General features: G+C 37.8%; 1 protein-coding gene across 3 annotated transcripts in view; it reads left to right on the top strand.

The window, feature by feature from the left end:
- Positions 1–14437, top strand: part of LOC132110829 (fibroblast growth factor receptor 3) — a 45264-nt gene that overhangs the window by 10918 nt on the left and 19909 nt on the right. For 2 of the 3 annotated variants that reach the window (XM_059517827.1, XM_059517826.1), the window contains exons 3-5: positions 4823–5089; positions 7940–8005; positions 10465–10634. In XM_059517827.1, the coding sequence (XP_059373810.1) occupies positions 4823–5089; positions 7940–8005; positions 10465–10634 (503 nt within the window). The remainder of the gene's footprint in view (positions 1–4822; positions 5090–7939; positions 8006–10464; positions 10635–14437) is intronic. The other variant, XM_059517828.1, reaches the window with a different exon arrangement.

The raw sequence follows: 14437 nt of genomic DNA, 5'->3' as shown, positions 1-14437 counted from the left end.
TAAAAGATTAACATATCACTCAGCTCATTTCTTATTCTGTCACCATCACAATGATGTTATTTCACTTTGTTCAGACAGTTAAGACAACTCATTTGGCTTTACAGCACATATTTAACAATACAACAATTTAGTATAGGCCCATTAATGCTGGCTAAAACAAAGAATCAGAGAATGAGACATTTTATTTTTTATTTTTAGTTAAGCTTTATTTAAGGTGTCATTGCTACAGTGTAATTATAAAATTGAGTATTGAGTAATATTAATAACATGTGCTAACTTTAGGGTTAGGATTAGGGTTTGGTTTGGGTTAGTTGCTTGTAGTTGTGCATAATTTAAATTGATGTGACATGTAGTCAAGTATGCTGTCCCATTCTCTGAATTTGTGCTCTGCATTTAATCCATGCAAGTGAACACACACAACAGTTAGTAGTGAACACACACACCGTTTTTGTTAACCCTAATTCTGAGAAAATAACTCAAGAGACGAAACTGGTTCTGGATAAAGACGTTTGTGAAATATCCAAAGATATACTGACGTTACTTTAGATTAAGAGCATGTTTGTTCATTTTACAAGCTGCTGCGGTGTGTTTTGAGTGTGTGTTCTGTACAGTGTGTAGGGTTTGAAACTAGGCCAGTTTGTCTATGGAATGACAATTAAGATGGTTCGGTCCCTGATTGCAATGTTTGTTTCAGTTTGTGTGTGTGTGTGTGTGTGTGTGTGTGTGTGTGTGTGTGTGTGTGTTTATATATATATATATATATATATATATATATATATATATATATATATATATATATATATATATATATATATATTTATATATATATATATATATATATATATGTATGTATGTATGGTTGTGTGATTGTTAGATAGTTTGGCTCAGGCTCTGGATGGGCTCTGGATGTTCAGAACACCCAGTTTCCGTTACTAATTAGCGCGCTGATGCAGGAGGTTTTGTGTGTGTGTGTGTGTGTGTGTGTGTGTGTGTGTGAGAGACGGTTTGTCCCTGAGGAAAGTTAAAGAAAGCTGCTGCCTTTAGAAAGCCTTGTCTACTCATACACACACACACACACGCCTCAACTCTCCTCTGTCCAACTCTCTTTCTGTCTTAATCCTAATCGTTGATCGTGTCTTTCTCTCTTTCTCTCTTGCCAGTCTCATTCAGAGGAGGATCTGGCTCAAAAACATGACATTTTTACATCCGGCATCTGCAATTAACAAATACAGTGGATGCAGACTTCAACTTTAGAAAGATGCTCCTTTTATGCAACAAGATTGGATAATGTTGAGACGGAGGGAGCGGAAAGGAGAAGTGTGCATGAGACTGTGTGCATGAATGCTTGTTGTTCAGTATGAAGGTCAGACAACAGTAGGGGATGTTGACTGAGTGTATCACGCCAAACGGCCGAGAGCAGCGGGAAACGGCAAAAGAGCAGACTGGCACAGCTCAAGCTGGTGAGAGTGTGTGTGTGAGTAGATAAAGGTGCAGACTATTACTATTACCTGCTATAAATCAGCTACATGTTATGATTACACTGTGTCACAATAGATTGTTTCAGCCATGACATACTAAATTGTGAAAGTTTTCTGTAAGGGGTAGATTTAGGTGTAGGGTTGGTGTAGGGGGATAGAAAACACAGTTTGTACAGTATAAAAACCATTACGCCTATGGAAAGTCCCTGTTAAACCACATATATCAACGTGTGTGTGTGTGCAGTCTCTTTATCCTCCCCCCTCATTCTCTTGTTTTAACCTGTCGTTTTGTTGCAACACCCAAAACAAGTAAAACCAGAGACTGTTAGTCGTACACACATTTATCACATGCTGTCAGCTGTATGTGTGTGTGTGTGAGTGAATGCTGGAATTAACAACATAGACTCAATATACATCCCTAAAAACAAGCAAATAAATCAAGAGGCCACATTAACCCCCACCCAACACACACATGTTTGTGTGTGTGTGTGTGTGTGTGTGTGTGTGTGCGTGCGTGTGCGTATGGTGTGTGTGTGTGTGTGCGTGCGTGTTTTTTTTATTATTCTAAAAATGCTAAATGCTTACATACAGTATAAAAGTTAAAAAGTTTGAGTTTGAAATAAATTAATACCATTATTTAGCAAGTACACATTAAACTGATGAAAAATTATTTGTACTGTTACAAAATATGTCTGTTTCAAATAAATATTGTTCTTTTGAACTTTATGTTCATCAAATAATTCTGAAAAAAAGTTTCCACAAAAATATTAAGCAACACAAACTTTCAACACTGCTAATATTAAGACATGTTTCTTAAGCAGCCAATCAGTATATTAGAATGATTTCTGAAGGATCATCTGACACTGAAGACTGGAGTAATGATGCTGAAAATTCAGCTTGGCATCACAGGAATAAATCACATTTTAAAATGTATAAAAATAAAAGACAATTATTTTCAATTCTATTGATATTTCACAATATTACAGTTTTTACTATTTTTGATCAAATAAATGTAGCCTTAGTGAGTGTAGGAGACTTCCTACACTCATACCGACCCCAAATGTTTAATCAAAAGTGTGTAAATAATTGTATTTTTTCTTATGTAATAAATATTATATTGAAAGTAGGAGACATCTAAGATGTGTTTACATTTAATCAACTAAATGCACACACTTTATATTAAACACACATACAATATTTTTGAATTAGATGTAAAAAAAACCGACTGTTTTCTGATTACTGTTAAAAATGCCCTTCTCACCCAAACACACACAGGGTGTTGACCTGTTCGTTTCAGTCAAATATATTCCAGCAACTGCTGTGTTGCCCTTGGCACCAGGTTTTAAATCACATCTCACATATTACCCTGCACAACTCTAGCAAAACACAAAAAAACCTTTCATCTTTTCTGCATGATCAAAGGAAAACTGTCCTCAATTCATGCAAGTGTGTGTGCATGTGTGTGTGTGTGTGTGTGTGCCGAATATAAAACAGTGCTTGAATCTACAGTGATTATGGAAATACATGAAGCTGATTATAGAGTGAATGTATGATTACAGGCTTTGGAGGACGGTAGTGTTGTGGTCACCAAGGTCAGGACATTGGTTCACATCCGGGATGGTTGACCACTGCTGAAATCTAGTAATCTAGTTTTGCCAATCAGTGTTGTCATGATGTCATGTCCTGTGGTTCCAGAGTGATGTCAAATTATATTTACGGCTTAAAACCAGCAGATATCCAGTCACATACTTCAGCCGAGCAACTACCATTTAAATGAGTGGAAATATATAGCAGAAAACAGAGACATACTCTGCATTATGAATTTCAGAGCACGGTGGCACATGAAATGAGGCTTGCGTAGCCTAACAGTGTCAACAGGGTTTGTGAGTCTTCATAAAAGTCTCACCTGATCTGTGGTCCTCCTAGAGAGTTTTCTGTATCAGCCTTGTAAAACATCAGCTCACACTGGCTCTATTCTCCACACACCTCCTGGGAAATATGGGAACACACAGTAGCCATTTATGATATTTATTTATAACCTTTCACAAATGCACATACACATCTCATACACGCCTTCTCTTTCACAGGATATAGAATAGACAAGAGCACACACAGCAGCATTTATCCACTGAAGGAGCTGCCATCTGATGTCAGCACTGTGGTGCCTCTGGATTTGAGGGGTGTAGAGGGGGGAGAAAGAGGTACAGAAATGAGTGAAAGACAAGATGAAAGGTTGAGAAAGGGGACAGAGAGGCAGATGTGATGGCATCAAGAGTGAAACACAAAAGAACTGATATGAGGAGTGATCAAAGAGATATTAACACTTCTCGTGGCCTTCAGACAGCCTCAGATGGAACTGTGTTTTTGGACTTTGCACTTAACAGTGTGTGTGTATGCGTTCACATGTAGCGGGCGATCTATAATTCATACACCTCGATTCTGTATTCCACTCGAGCTTAGTCTTGACTGCAAATCTTCTGTCAGCACACTCCTGACCTCATACACACACACAAACACACACACACACACACACTAGCACAACATTTATTGAATATATCAATCCTTAAGTCTGTCACCACTCAACCCGGAGATGAATGTCACTTTGAAAAGAGAGAATTAAAGAGTGATAGAGATGCTACAAAAAGACAACCAGGTTTTATGGAGGTGATGGAAAAAAAGAGAGGGAAAATGAAGAAAACTGTCAGAATATATTATTCCAGCATGTTGCATTTCTGTATCTACGTGGGGTCTCTATGCCGCTCTCCGGATTTTTCAAAACATATTTGTTTATTTTTTCCTGGTGTGCATTTCTATGATTTTTAGATCCATTTCTAAGTAAGAATGTAAGAGATTTATTATTATTATTATTTTTATTATTTATTCTGTAGATCTGTCTGTCAGACTCTACAAGATGCAAATGACAATAGTAACTATGTTAATTAAGGGTTCCATTGCCGTACTGGTAGATTATTATATTAGCAACACTGAGAACATGGGTTGGACTCCCAGGGAATTTACAGAAACATACTTTGTGCATTTACCCAAATACAGATGCAAATGCTTGACCAATACAGTAAAACTTTAGATAAGGGAACACATATTCACTATTAACCTTAGCTTGCTATAAACGTCAACTTTCTAAAATTGCCTTCAAACTTTTCTATGCTCTGAGAATAATAATATGGACAAACAAAACGGACACATTTTGGAATGCAGTGACATGACACATTTAACATAGCCTTACTAAATAGCTCAATAAGTACCTTTGGATGAAATATCTGCATAAATTCATTCATTCACTGCAGATTGAATTTACTCCATTATCTCTATTTTCCCTCTGTTAGATTGGGTGTCGAGTGAGGTTGAAGTGTTTCTGGAGGACTACGTGGCAGGAGTCGGGGACACCGTGGATCTTTCCTGCACACTGCGCGACTTCCTGGTCCCCATTGTGTGGCAGAAAGACGGTGATGCCGTGTCTCCTAGCAACCGTACGCGGGTGGGGCAAAAAGTGCTCCATATCGTCAACGTCTCCTATGAAGACTCAGGGGTGTATTCCTGTAGACACACCCACAGCAGCATGCTGCTTAACAACTACACCGTCAGAGTCACTGGTCAGTCTCTCCAAATAATATTCAAGTAGTGTTGTTGTTATTTTAGTACAACAGACTGTAGTGCACAAGCTCAGGCATGCAAAGCATTAAGTGGAAACTCGCCAGTCAGACTCATTCCCAACAGGCAAACAGGTCTTGAGACATACTGTACCCCCAGCACACACCTACAGGCTGACTTGACGTTTATCATACAAGCATAATAACACACACTCGAAGGCAGAATGTTAAATAGTCTACATGTTGCTTAATATTCCACATGGACTGAACAGGATTGTTTTAGACAAGGGCTTTACCTGAATAAAAATGAGGCAATTACATAGGGCCTCCTTGGGAAGGTACAGTGGAAAATGGCATATTTCAGTCCCTACAGATTTAAATCAGTGTGAAATATTATTAAATATTATTCTTAAATATTAAACTACTAGAGTTGTTGTTTGTCTGTGCGTCACATGTGACCCATTGAGCTGGCCTGTCAGGTATTGTTATCTTTTACTATACCATCAAGTGTCACTGACTATGTTTACAATGGAATCTGAACACTGCTTACTATGTGGTACAGTATACACTAAAATGTCTATTTTAGTATCATTTAAAAATAGTGATACATTTTGCATTATACAATGCTACACATTTCAGATGGTAGCATGCTATATTACTGACACGTGATCTGAATTCAGCAAGTGCTGTTTACTTATGGGCCTAATGATTAAAAAAAAAAGAAAAAAAATTATTAACGTTTTATAATAGGAACATTTGTTTATTAAAATAAAATAAAATAAAATATATTTAAAAAAAGTTTATATTTTTAATCATGCACAAATATTTTAACATTCGTTAAAATAAATCAATAATGAGTCAAGAAAAAATAATTTAAAACTGCCATTAATATTACATTCAGTTCAGTTTGGCTAATGTAATTTCGACCCATACTGAACATCTGCCTGATTTGCACAGTATATATATTAAATACTAGTAGAAGTATGATATCATGCTTTTCTGAATATGTTCATACTGTAATAAAAATATAATTAAACTCTTAAGACAAACAGACATTACATGATAGAATGATTTGTTTTTGTGTGACGTGTGTGTGTGTGTGTGTGTGTGTGTGTGTGTGTGTGTGTGTGTGTGTGTGTGTGTGTGTGTGTGTGTGTGTGTGTGTGTGTGTGTGTGGGCATGTTTTAGTGACATATCAGGGCACAACTCTGTATAATGACATGGGTATGACACAGGTATTACAAGGAGAGGGTGACTTACGAGGACATAACCCATGTCCCCATTTTTCAAAACGCATATAAACCATACAGAATGAGTTTTTTTTTTTTTGAGAAAGTCAAAATGCACAAAGTTTCCTTTGTGGGTTAGGGTTAGGTATAGGGTTGGTGTAGTAGGGCCATAGAATATACAGTTTGTACAGTATAAAAACCATTATGCCTATGGGATGTCCCCACTTTTCACAAAAACAAACATGTGTGTGTGTGTGTTTAAACGGTAGTTTGGAGTGATATTTGGTTCTGTAAACTCGTGGACACAAGCTGATCTGCTCATTGACAACTAATTAGAATGTAATTATATGGAATCACTTCATCATTTAAAGCAGATGGAAAAAGTAAGTGCGTGGGGAGAGGTCTTTTTACCGACATGTGTTTGGCATTAGGCCAGGGCAAATCGGCTCTCCTTCTCGCCAGCGTCTGGAGAAAGACAGAAAAAAAAGTGAAACGGGCACACAACCTGCACCAATTATCACATGCCGATAAAGAGTCCACAAGACAGCAATATCCTGTTCTGCACACTTTAACACAAGACATAGCTACCAGACACATTGACAGACAGTTCATACAAAAAACATCATTAATCACCCATATTTCATTCCAAACCTGTTTGAGTTTCTTTTGTCTGTGGAACATGAAATAAGATGTTTTACAGAATGTAATGTTCCATACAATGAAAGTGAATAGGGACTAGCTTGTGTGCTATATTCCAAGTCTTCTAAAGCTTTGTGTAAGGAACATACAGAAAATGAAAATGTTCTTTGCTTTTCATGGTCCCGCATATATTCTGATAATGTACCGCTAAATGTTTCTCACACCAAGTTTGACATTAATGACATCATTTGTTTGCATGGGTTTTGTCATTGACGTCTTATGCAGTTTTTCACTTTTGGGTCTACTAATCCTTTAAAAACATGTAACACCACAGAACAACAACAAACCATTAGAACTTAAAAAATTTGTAAAGACAGACCTTCAGTAGCAGCTGAAGACGGTTAAGCCACAAAACAGGAAAATATAGCATAAATCTGATGGTTTGGTGCAACTAACACTGTGAAAGCCACACACAGAAAGCTTCAGTGTCCCAGTAACAGCATATCTTTAGCACTAAATAAGCCTAGTGTTGGATTTTAGGTTAGGGTATTTTAGGAGTGTGTGCTGTACAGTGTTACCTGTGTACTCTAAATGTTCACAGAGGAGGAGCTGAAAACAGAATAATCTATTTTTTAGGGTCATTGCGGGGGGGTTTTCCCCCTCTGACTCTGTTCATTTAGAAGCCGGATATAAGAGTGTGTGTTTGTGCACGTGTATTTCAGGACGTGTGTAAAAATACAGCTGTTATCAGAAATCTCTGAGACGTTTTAATCTCTGCTAACATCTGCCATCCATTAACCGCTGTGTATGTGAGTGTTTGAGGGTGTGTGTGTGTGTGTGTGCAGTAATTGGTTTTGATTTGTTATCAGTTTATTTTCCTCATTCTGCAGATCATATGAATAGGTTCATTGTTCATACAGAAAGGCCACTGTACTGTGTAGTAATGAGATTGTTCTCTCTCTCTATGTCATTCTTTCTCCCTTAGACTCGCTGTCCTCTGGTGATGATGAGGACTATGATGAAGATGAGGACGATGCAGGTAATGGAAATGGTGTGTTTCACCCTCTTATTTCTCATTTTAATACTCTTTTTTGATTGAGATTTCATGAGGTCTCTCTGTTGTGTAATAAATGCATGAGATTTCTGTCTTTTCTAGCTGGAATAAGGTTGCTTCTCATTTCATCAGCTGCTTTTTTCCCCCACTTGATACTAAAATGCAAATTCTCACAAGAAATCAAGAGAGAGGAAGGGAAAAGAAGAGAAACAGCTTAAAGTCGAACAGCGTCAACTGAAATGTGACTCAAAATCTGAGAAAATGCCACAATATATTTGACTGTGTATAACAAGTAAAGAAAAAAACGAGGAAGATTTAATTTCTCTGTGTTTTAGTGTTGGTAGGTTCTCAACTCAGTGACACAATTGATTTAAAAAATATATATTTTAGACACGTTTTGATAAATGTCTGTGCAGGCAAATATGTGTCAGTATAGCAAGAGAATCAGAATCACTGGTTCTTTCCAAATTAAAAAAATATGCAATAAAAATAGAGATAAATGTAATCATGTTTATATACAGTTTGTCAATAGAGTAAAAAATTAGATGCAAATCTTAAACTTGAAAACTAAATATTTTTTTTACATTTTGTCATGGAAACATAAGTTTCAAAACTAAAACTGAAATCAAAATTTTACTATATTTAAAGAAGAAAAAAGCTAATCAAACTAACTAAGTCTTAAGTAAAAAAACAATAACAAAAATCGAATTAAAAATAAAAGTCTCTACATGAGACACATAAAAGATTATTGGCATCGTATTCTGAGGGAGAACAATGAGATTCTGGAGACTTTTTCCATTTTATCTTTATTTAATCTCATTGTTCTGTAGGAGAAACAACTGAGATTTGGAAGAGATCTTATTTGTGATTTTTCACAAAGAATGAAAGAGAGAGGGAAGGGAAGGGAAGGGAACTGAAAGCTAATGCATCTGTATGCTGTGGTGGGATCGGGGTTGGGGGAGGGTTGAGGGGTTGAGGGGAGGGCATGAAACAAGGGATTAAGCAAAAACCCAAAACCCTTTAGAGTTTAATGACCAGTAATCCAGCTCTAATTAAGAAAGAAAGAGAGAGAGAGAGCGAGATCAGCACACTGGAGCTGAGAGCTGTGAAGTCTGGGCTCTCTGGAACATTTGAGAAGAGCTGAGGTCGTGTGACATCTGATGACATCATTCTGTAATATCTTAATGATGCAGTGCTGGTTACTGCTCTCAGTTTGGCTGACTGAAGCAAGCTGTGCGTAATATCAGCTGTGTAGAGTTGTGTTATACTTTGATGACTTTTTTGGATGTAGAATAAAAGTAAATGGAAAAAAAAGTTGGGTCACTATAGATTTGCGGTTCCCACATTAAAGCTTAAACTGTCTGTACTGAACTCTGTTAAATAGCAAACCACACAAACACACGTATGGCGCCAGGTCCACTGTTGGGTACAGATCCATATTGTGGTCCTGGCGGATCACTGACCATCTGAGAATGGAACTGGAAAAATGTGTGTGTGTGTGCACGTGTTTGTGTGTGTGTGTGTGTGTGTGTGTGTGTGTACAGGCTTTAGTATGTTGGTTATGTCAAAAGAAATGCCAGCCTGCCAATCACCCTTTACATTCACCATCTGATAGCATGAACAAATAACGCAAGAGAGAATTATATTCAGTCTGTTAATGAGTTTATTGTGTGTGTATGTGTGTGCGCGCATTCACAGATGTGTGCTTATGAGCTCGCATGTATGTCTGGAGCGAAATGTGGCGTCTGTGGGTTTAATCGCCAAGTTTGCGGGTTGATCTGATCTGGAGTTAATTGTTTGAGGAGGGATGAAAGTATGTTTACTCAGTCTCTTAAAGACACATACACACAAAGTTCAAGACTTGTCTTAAAATAAAAAATAATGACTATTATTTTAGCTAAAGGATCTTACTGTAAGTATTTATGCTTTGATATTTGGCATTAGTTACTAGGAAGCATAAACACAGACCTGACCACACGACAGTCAACATAAACTGAATTTGTGGGAAGATTAAATGTAGGAAAATTGCTCTGTTATTATAATAGGTTATGATTAGGAATCCACATTGTGTGTTCATGGCTCTGTGAAGGAGTTAACACTGGGAATCTTTCAGAGTTCTTTCTACAAGAGCATAGACGCGCCTCACATTCACATAAGAGTGTATGTAAGAGTGTTTGCTTTTCCAAACAAATTTTAATTCAGTCTGGGAATTAGGCAGCCAGTCTGACGCTGCCACAGGGCGAGCAAGTTAAAACTTTCCATAAACATTCACCCACACGAAGACTCCCGGAGAGGGAACACCCTACCCCCTTAAACATGCTGCATGTCAACATACACTTATATTTGGTCCATTTGCACCCATGGATTCACACTGATATGTTTTTTGGTAAACTTTCAAAATGTCATGTTTAGTTGCTATTTTCAGCAGCTTCTGATTTTATTCTAATTTCTAACAGAAGCTCCATACTGGACCCGTCCTGACCGGATGGAGAAGAAACTACTGGCCGTTCCCGCCGCTAATACAGTGAAGTTCCGCTGTCCTGCTGCCGGCAACCCCACTCCCACCATCCACTGGCTGAAAAATGGGAAGGAATTCAAGGGAGAGCAGAGAATGGGCGGGATTAAAGTAAGACAATATAAATATTGATTAAGAACATGTGCGTTTGCATGTGTGTTTAGGATTAGAGATAATAAGAATTGGCAATTAGTAATAATTTACACAGATCCCCAACATCTGCTCCTTCAAGAACTCTCTCTCTCACTCTCTCGCTCTGAATTTTATTATTTACTTGTCATCTCTAGAGGATATTTCCACCTGTTGCGGCTCCTCTGAAAGAACAGAAGAACACAAAGTTCTGTGTGGTCTTGTTATTTATGTGTTGATGCGTTTGTGTGCAGGTGTTGATTATGATGTGCTTTGGAGGCCATCCACAGATTCTTTAGATTATTTTTATTTATTATTACCATTTTTCAGAGCTGTTGCTCCTTAATGCTTAACCCCCACAATTTAAAGGAAAGTTCACCCAAAAATTAAATTGATGTCATCATTTACCATCCTTTTTGTGTGTGTGTGTGTGTGTGTGTGTGTGTGTGTGTGTGTGTGTGTGTGTGTGTTTCAGAGAAGTAAGATTTAGAGCTAAACGAGTGTGAGTTCACGATTTAGATTTTTCTGTGAATTATCCCTTTAAATACTACAGCATTATTAAACACAATTTTCCTGAAGAGGCACACATTTTCCCCACAGGAAAGAAAAACCATGAATTACCATCTCAATTGTTTCTTCTAAATAGCCTTGAGATGAAATTGACAACAAATTGAGACTTTCACTAAAGACTTTTACAGAATTTTCTCCTTTTAGACATCCCCTCTTCAGATGAGATCTCAAACTGTGCTCAGATTTGCAAAGATATGAAAGTCTAAAATCAAAAGATCTCTATGTGATCAGTATTTCTCATGTAGTTCTTCCAAGACCAAATTACCTAAGCTTTGCTATCCAAAATCGTATTTATAGCTCTATACTGTCACTGTATGTCAACAATCTTGTTCCTGTGGCTCAGTGGTAGAGCATTGCGTTAGCAGTGCAGAAGGTAGTGGGTTCAATTCCCAGGGAACACACATATTGGTTAAAAAAATAAAATAAAATTATAGCATGAAAGCACTATAACTCGAAACAAAATCAACATTTAAAACACAACTGGGATCTTCTGAATGACTTATTTTTGGACATAAACATTCAGATTCTTTAACACTACGTTGACCTATATGCATAGAAAATAACCAGTGTCCCCTAAGAGAGACATTTAGAAACAAAACATTGACCTCTCAACCTTTCCATGGCCATAGTGTGACCAGACCACCCTTACAAACACACACACGTATACACACACCAGGGGTCTGCACTGACCCAGGGTCATCCTTTATACCAGACCTGCCCTCCACATCAGCACAGTCACTGTTGGTCTAGAGATCTCTGACAGCATCATAATAGCTTTATTTAACACATACATACACAGGAGCTTGACAGCTCACCCTAAATGTCTTCTGTCTCTATTAAGGCCAAGGCTAAAAGTCACAGCTCTTATATTTATGCATAAGTATGTCTGACCCTATTGTGTGTGTGGATATGACAGGCCTAATGGCTTGATAACGCACTTAACGATGTGTTAAAATGCAGAGCGTCACGCAAAATTAAACATGAGGAGTTCCCTGAGAGATCAGCATATTCCATCTTAAAGCTCCTTTTTGCATTGCAAGGGGAACAATGATGCTATTATTATGTTTCTATTGGCACAGTGAAGTTCCACTAACTCTCTGGCCAACGGTCAGGGCGTTTTAAATGCAGTAAGATTGCCGAAAAAGTTTTAAATGCAAGAAAATGAGTCACAGGCTGTACTCTCATTGTTTGAAACGATCCATGGATTTGTTTAGACAGTTGACTTTCCCATAGCTTTCCCTTCAAACGGCCACACACACATTAATACAAACACACATACAAACAGACACAACACCTCAGACACTTTCTGTGCCTGACTGGCAGGGTTCTAAGGTCAAAGGTCAACTCTCTATTGAGTCATCAGAAGGGGGAGGTTCCGAGAGGGTGTTGTCGTGGCGATTTAGAAACCTTGATTGGCAGGGGGAGGCGTGGCTTTTGTCATGCTCACATATGGCAGCCGGAGTCGCATTGTTAGAATGCTAATCTGCAGCACTGTGGGTTAGTCACACCTCACGCACACACACAAACTGATGTTTTGTGCATTTGAGTGTGTGTATGCGAGCAACATATTCAACAGCTCAACTGACGAGCAAGCTGAGGAAAGACTGTTACGTCCTCTGAGAGATGACTCAATTTCAGTTGCAGTGCTCTGTGGGACCACCGGCGATAAATTCTACAAGCTTGGAGCATCACTGAATCTCTAATCCACCTAAAATGTGCCTTTTGTCTGAAGGCCACAGCAGTGTATGTCTTTATTAACTACTTAGGTGTGATTTGTTATTCGTTTATGTGTAAAAAATATGTTTAAAGATCAAGTGTTTAATGTTCACTTTTCTCATGTAGCCTGATTTTTGCTGTTTAACATAAGGCTAGTCCACTTTGCAGCTTCTTTCCAATAAAGGTTCCGGTCACATTAGAGAAGTATGTGTGCAACAAAGGTCAATTTTCCATTGTCAATAGTAGCAATGTTTGAAGCATAGTTCACATAGAAGTTACTTTTAAACTAAGCAGCTTTCTTATGATCAACACTGCAAATTTACACAACCATCTTGAATCCAGTGTGAAATCTGCTTAGGGAAATCTTTCTCCTTCATGTTGATTCCCATTGAAATGACTGGATTTCTATCTGACTGACATAACAAAAAATTACCAGTTGTTGTACAGGGTGGGTTTATATGAAATAGCTGACACCACAATAACAGACTGGTGTGGAAAAAGTAATAAAAACAGATTATTTCACAAATTAAATAAAATAAAATAATTCTGCTCTGTAGAAAATGTACTTAAAAGGCACAAACAAAACTCACAAAGAACAATTTCTTCGTGAAACCTGTTTGGAAACAATTGTTTTGACATTCATTTTTTGCCACTAGTGACCGCTAAATACACTTCACCTTTAAGTGATAATAGTTCTCTTTATCAATACGAACTGACTGATATAGCCATGTAGTTCATTTTCTAGGGCAGACTTTCATATTAGGGTTTGTATGATTATGGGCCATCTGTACAATATCGATGGCTTCTTTTAATGGTGAAACAGGGTGTTTCCAGTGAGACTACTGTACTACTTTTTATTGAGAGAGAGAAAAAGAACCCCTTTTTTTTTTTTTTTTTTTTTTTTTTTAAGTTGCTTCCTGCCTCTGTGGGTCAAATTAAACAGCACCACTGTCGGAACGAGTTCACACAGTTTTGACACAACCATAAATCCTGGACATACACTTACACACACACACATACTCAAGAGAGACCTGAGCTTCTTAGCACCTCCTGAGTCTGTAAACTCCCAATATTCTCTGCACTTCACAATTCAGTTGAACAGAATCAACAAAAATGGCACTGGTCTTAACACCTAACCCCAGTCTGACATCAGAGTTAAAGAGGCTTAATATGTTAAAAGCATAATGCTGGGAGGAATTTAGGGGGCGCTTTTCGACTGATTATCAGACCTCTGCTTGGGTCTTTCTTGTGCTGTTTTTTTCTCTGAATCTGCTGGGTACAGCTTGACATCGCAACACTTTTCAGCTCTTATCTTTTGATGAAGGATGGGATAAATGTACTAACTCTCTCCTCCCATTCCCTCTAGATAAAGTGCTCGGGTAGATTGATGAACAGCTGAGAATTCTTCACAGCATTTCTTTTCAGCAGACACATTGAGATAAATGTCGTATACACACACACACACAACATGTCAGTGTCAAGTGAGATAGTGTCCTAAA

Source organism: Carassius carassius, chromosome 30, assembly GCF_963082965.1.
Source record: "Carassius carassius chromosome 30, fCarCar2.1, whole genome shotgun sequence".
In the NCBI taxonomy this organism is placed as follows: Eukaryota; Metazoa; Chordata; class Actinopteri; order Cypriniformes; family Cyprinidae; genus Carassius; species Carassius carassius.
Note: the sequence above shows the minus strand (reverse complement) of the source record. Positions and strands in the feature narration are given on the sequence as shown.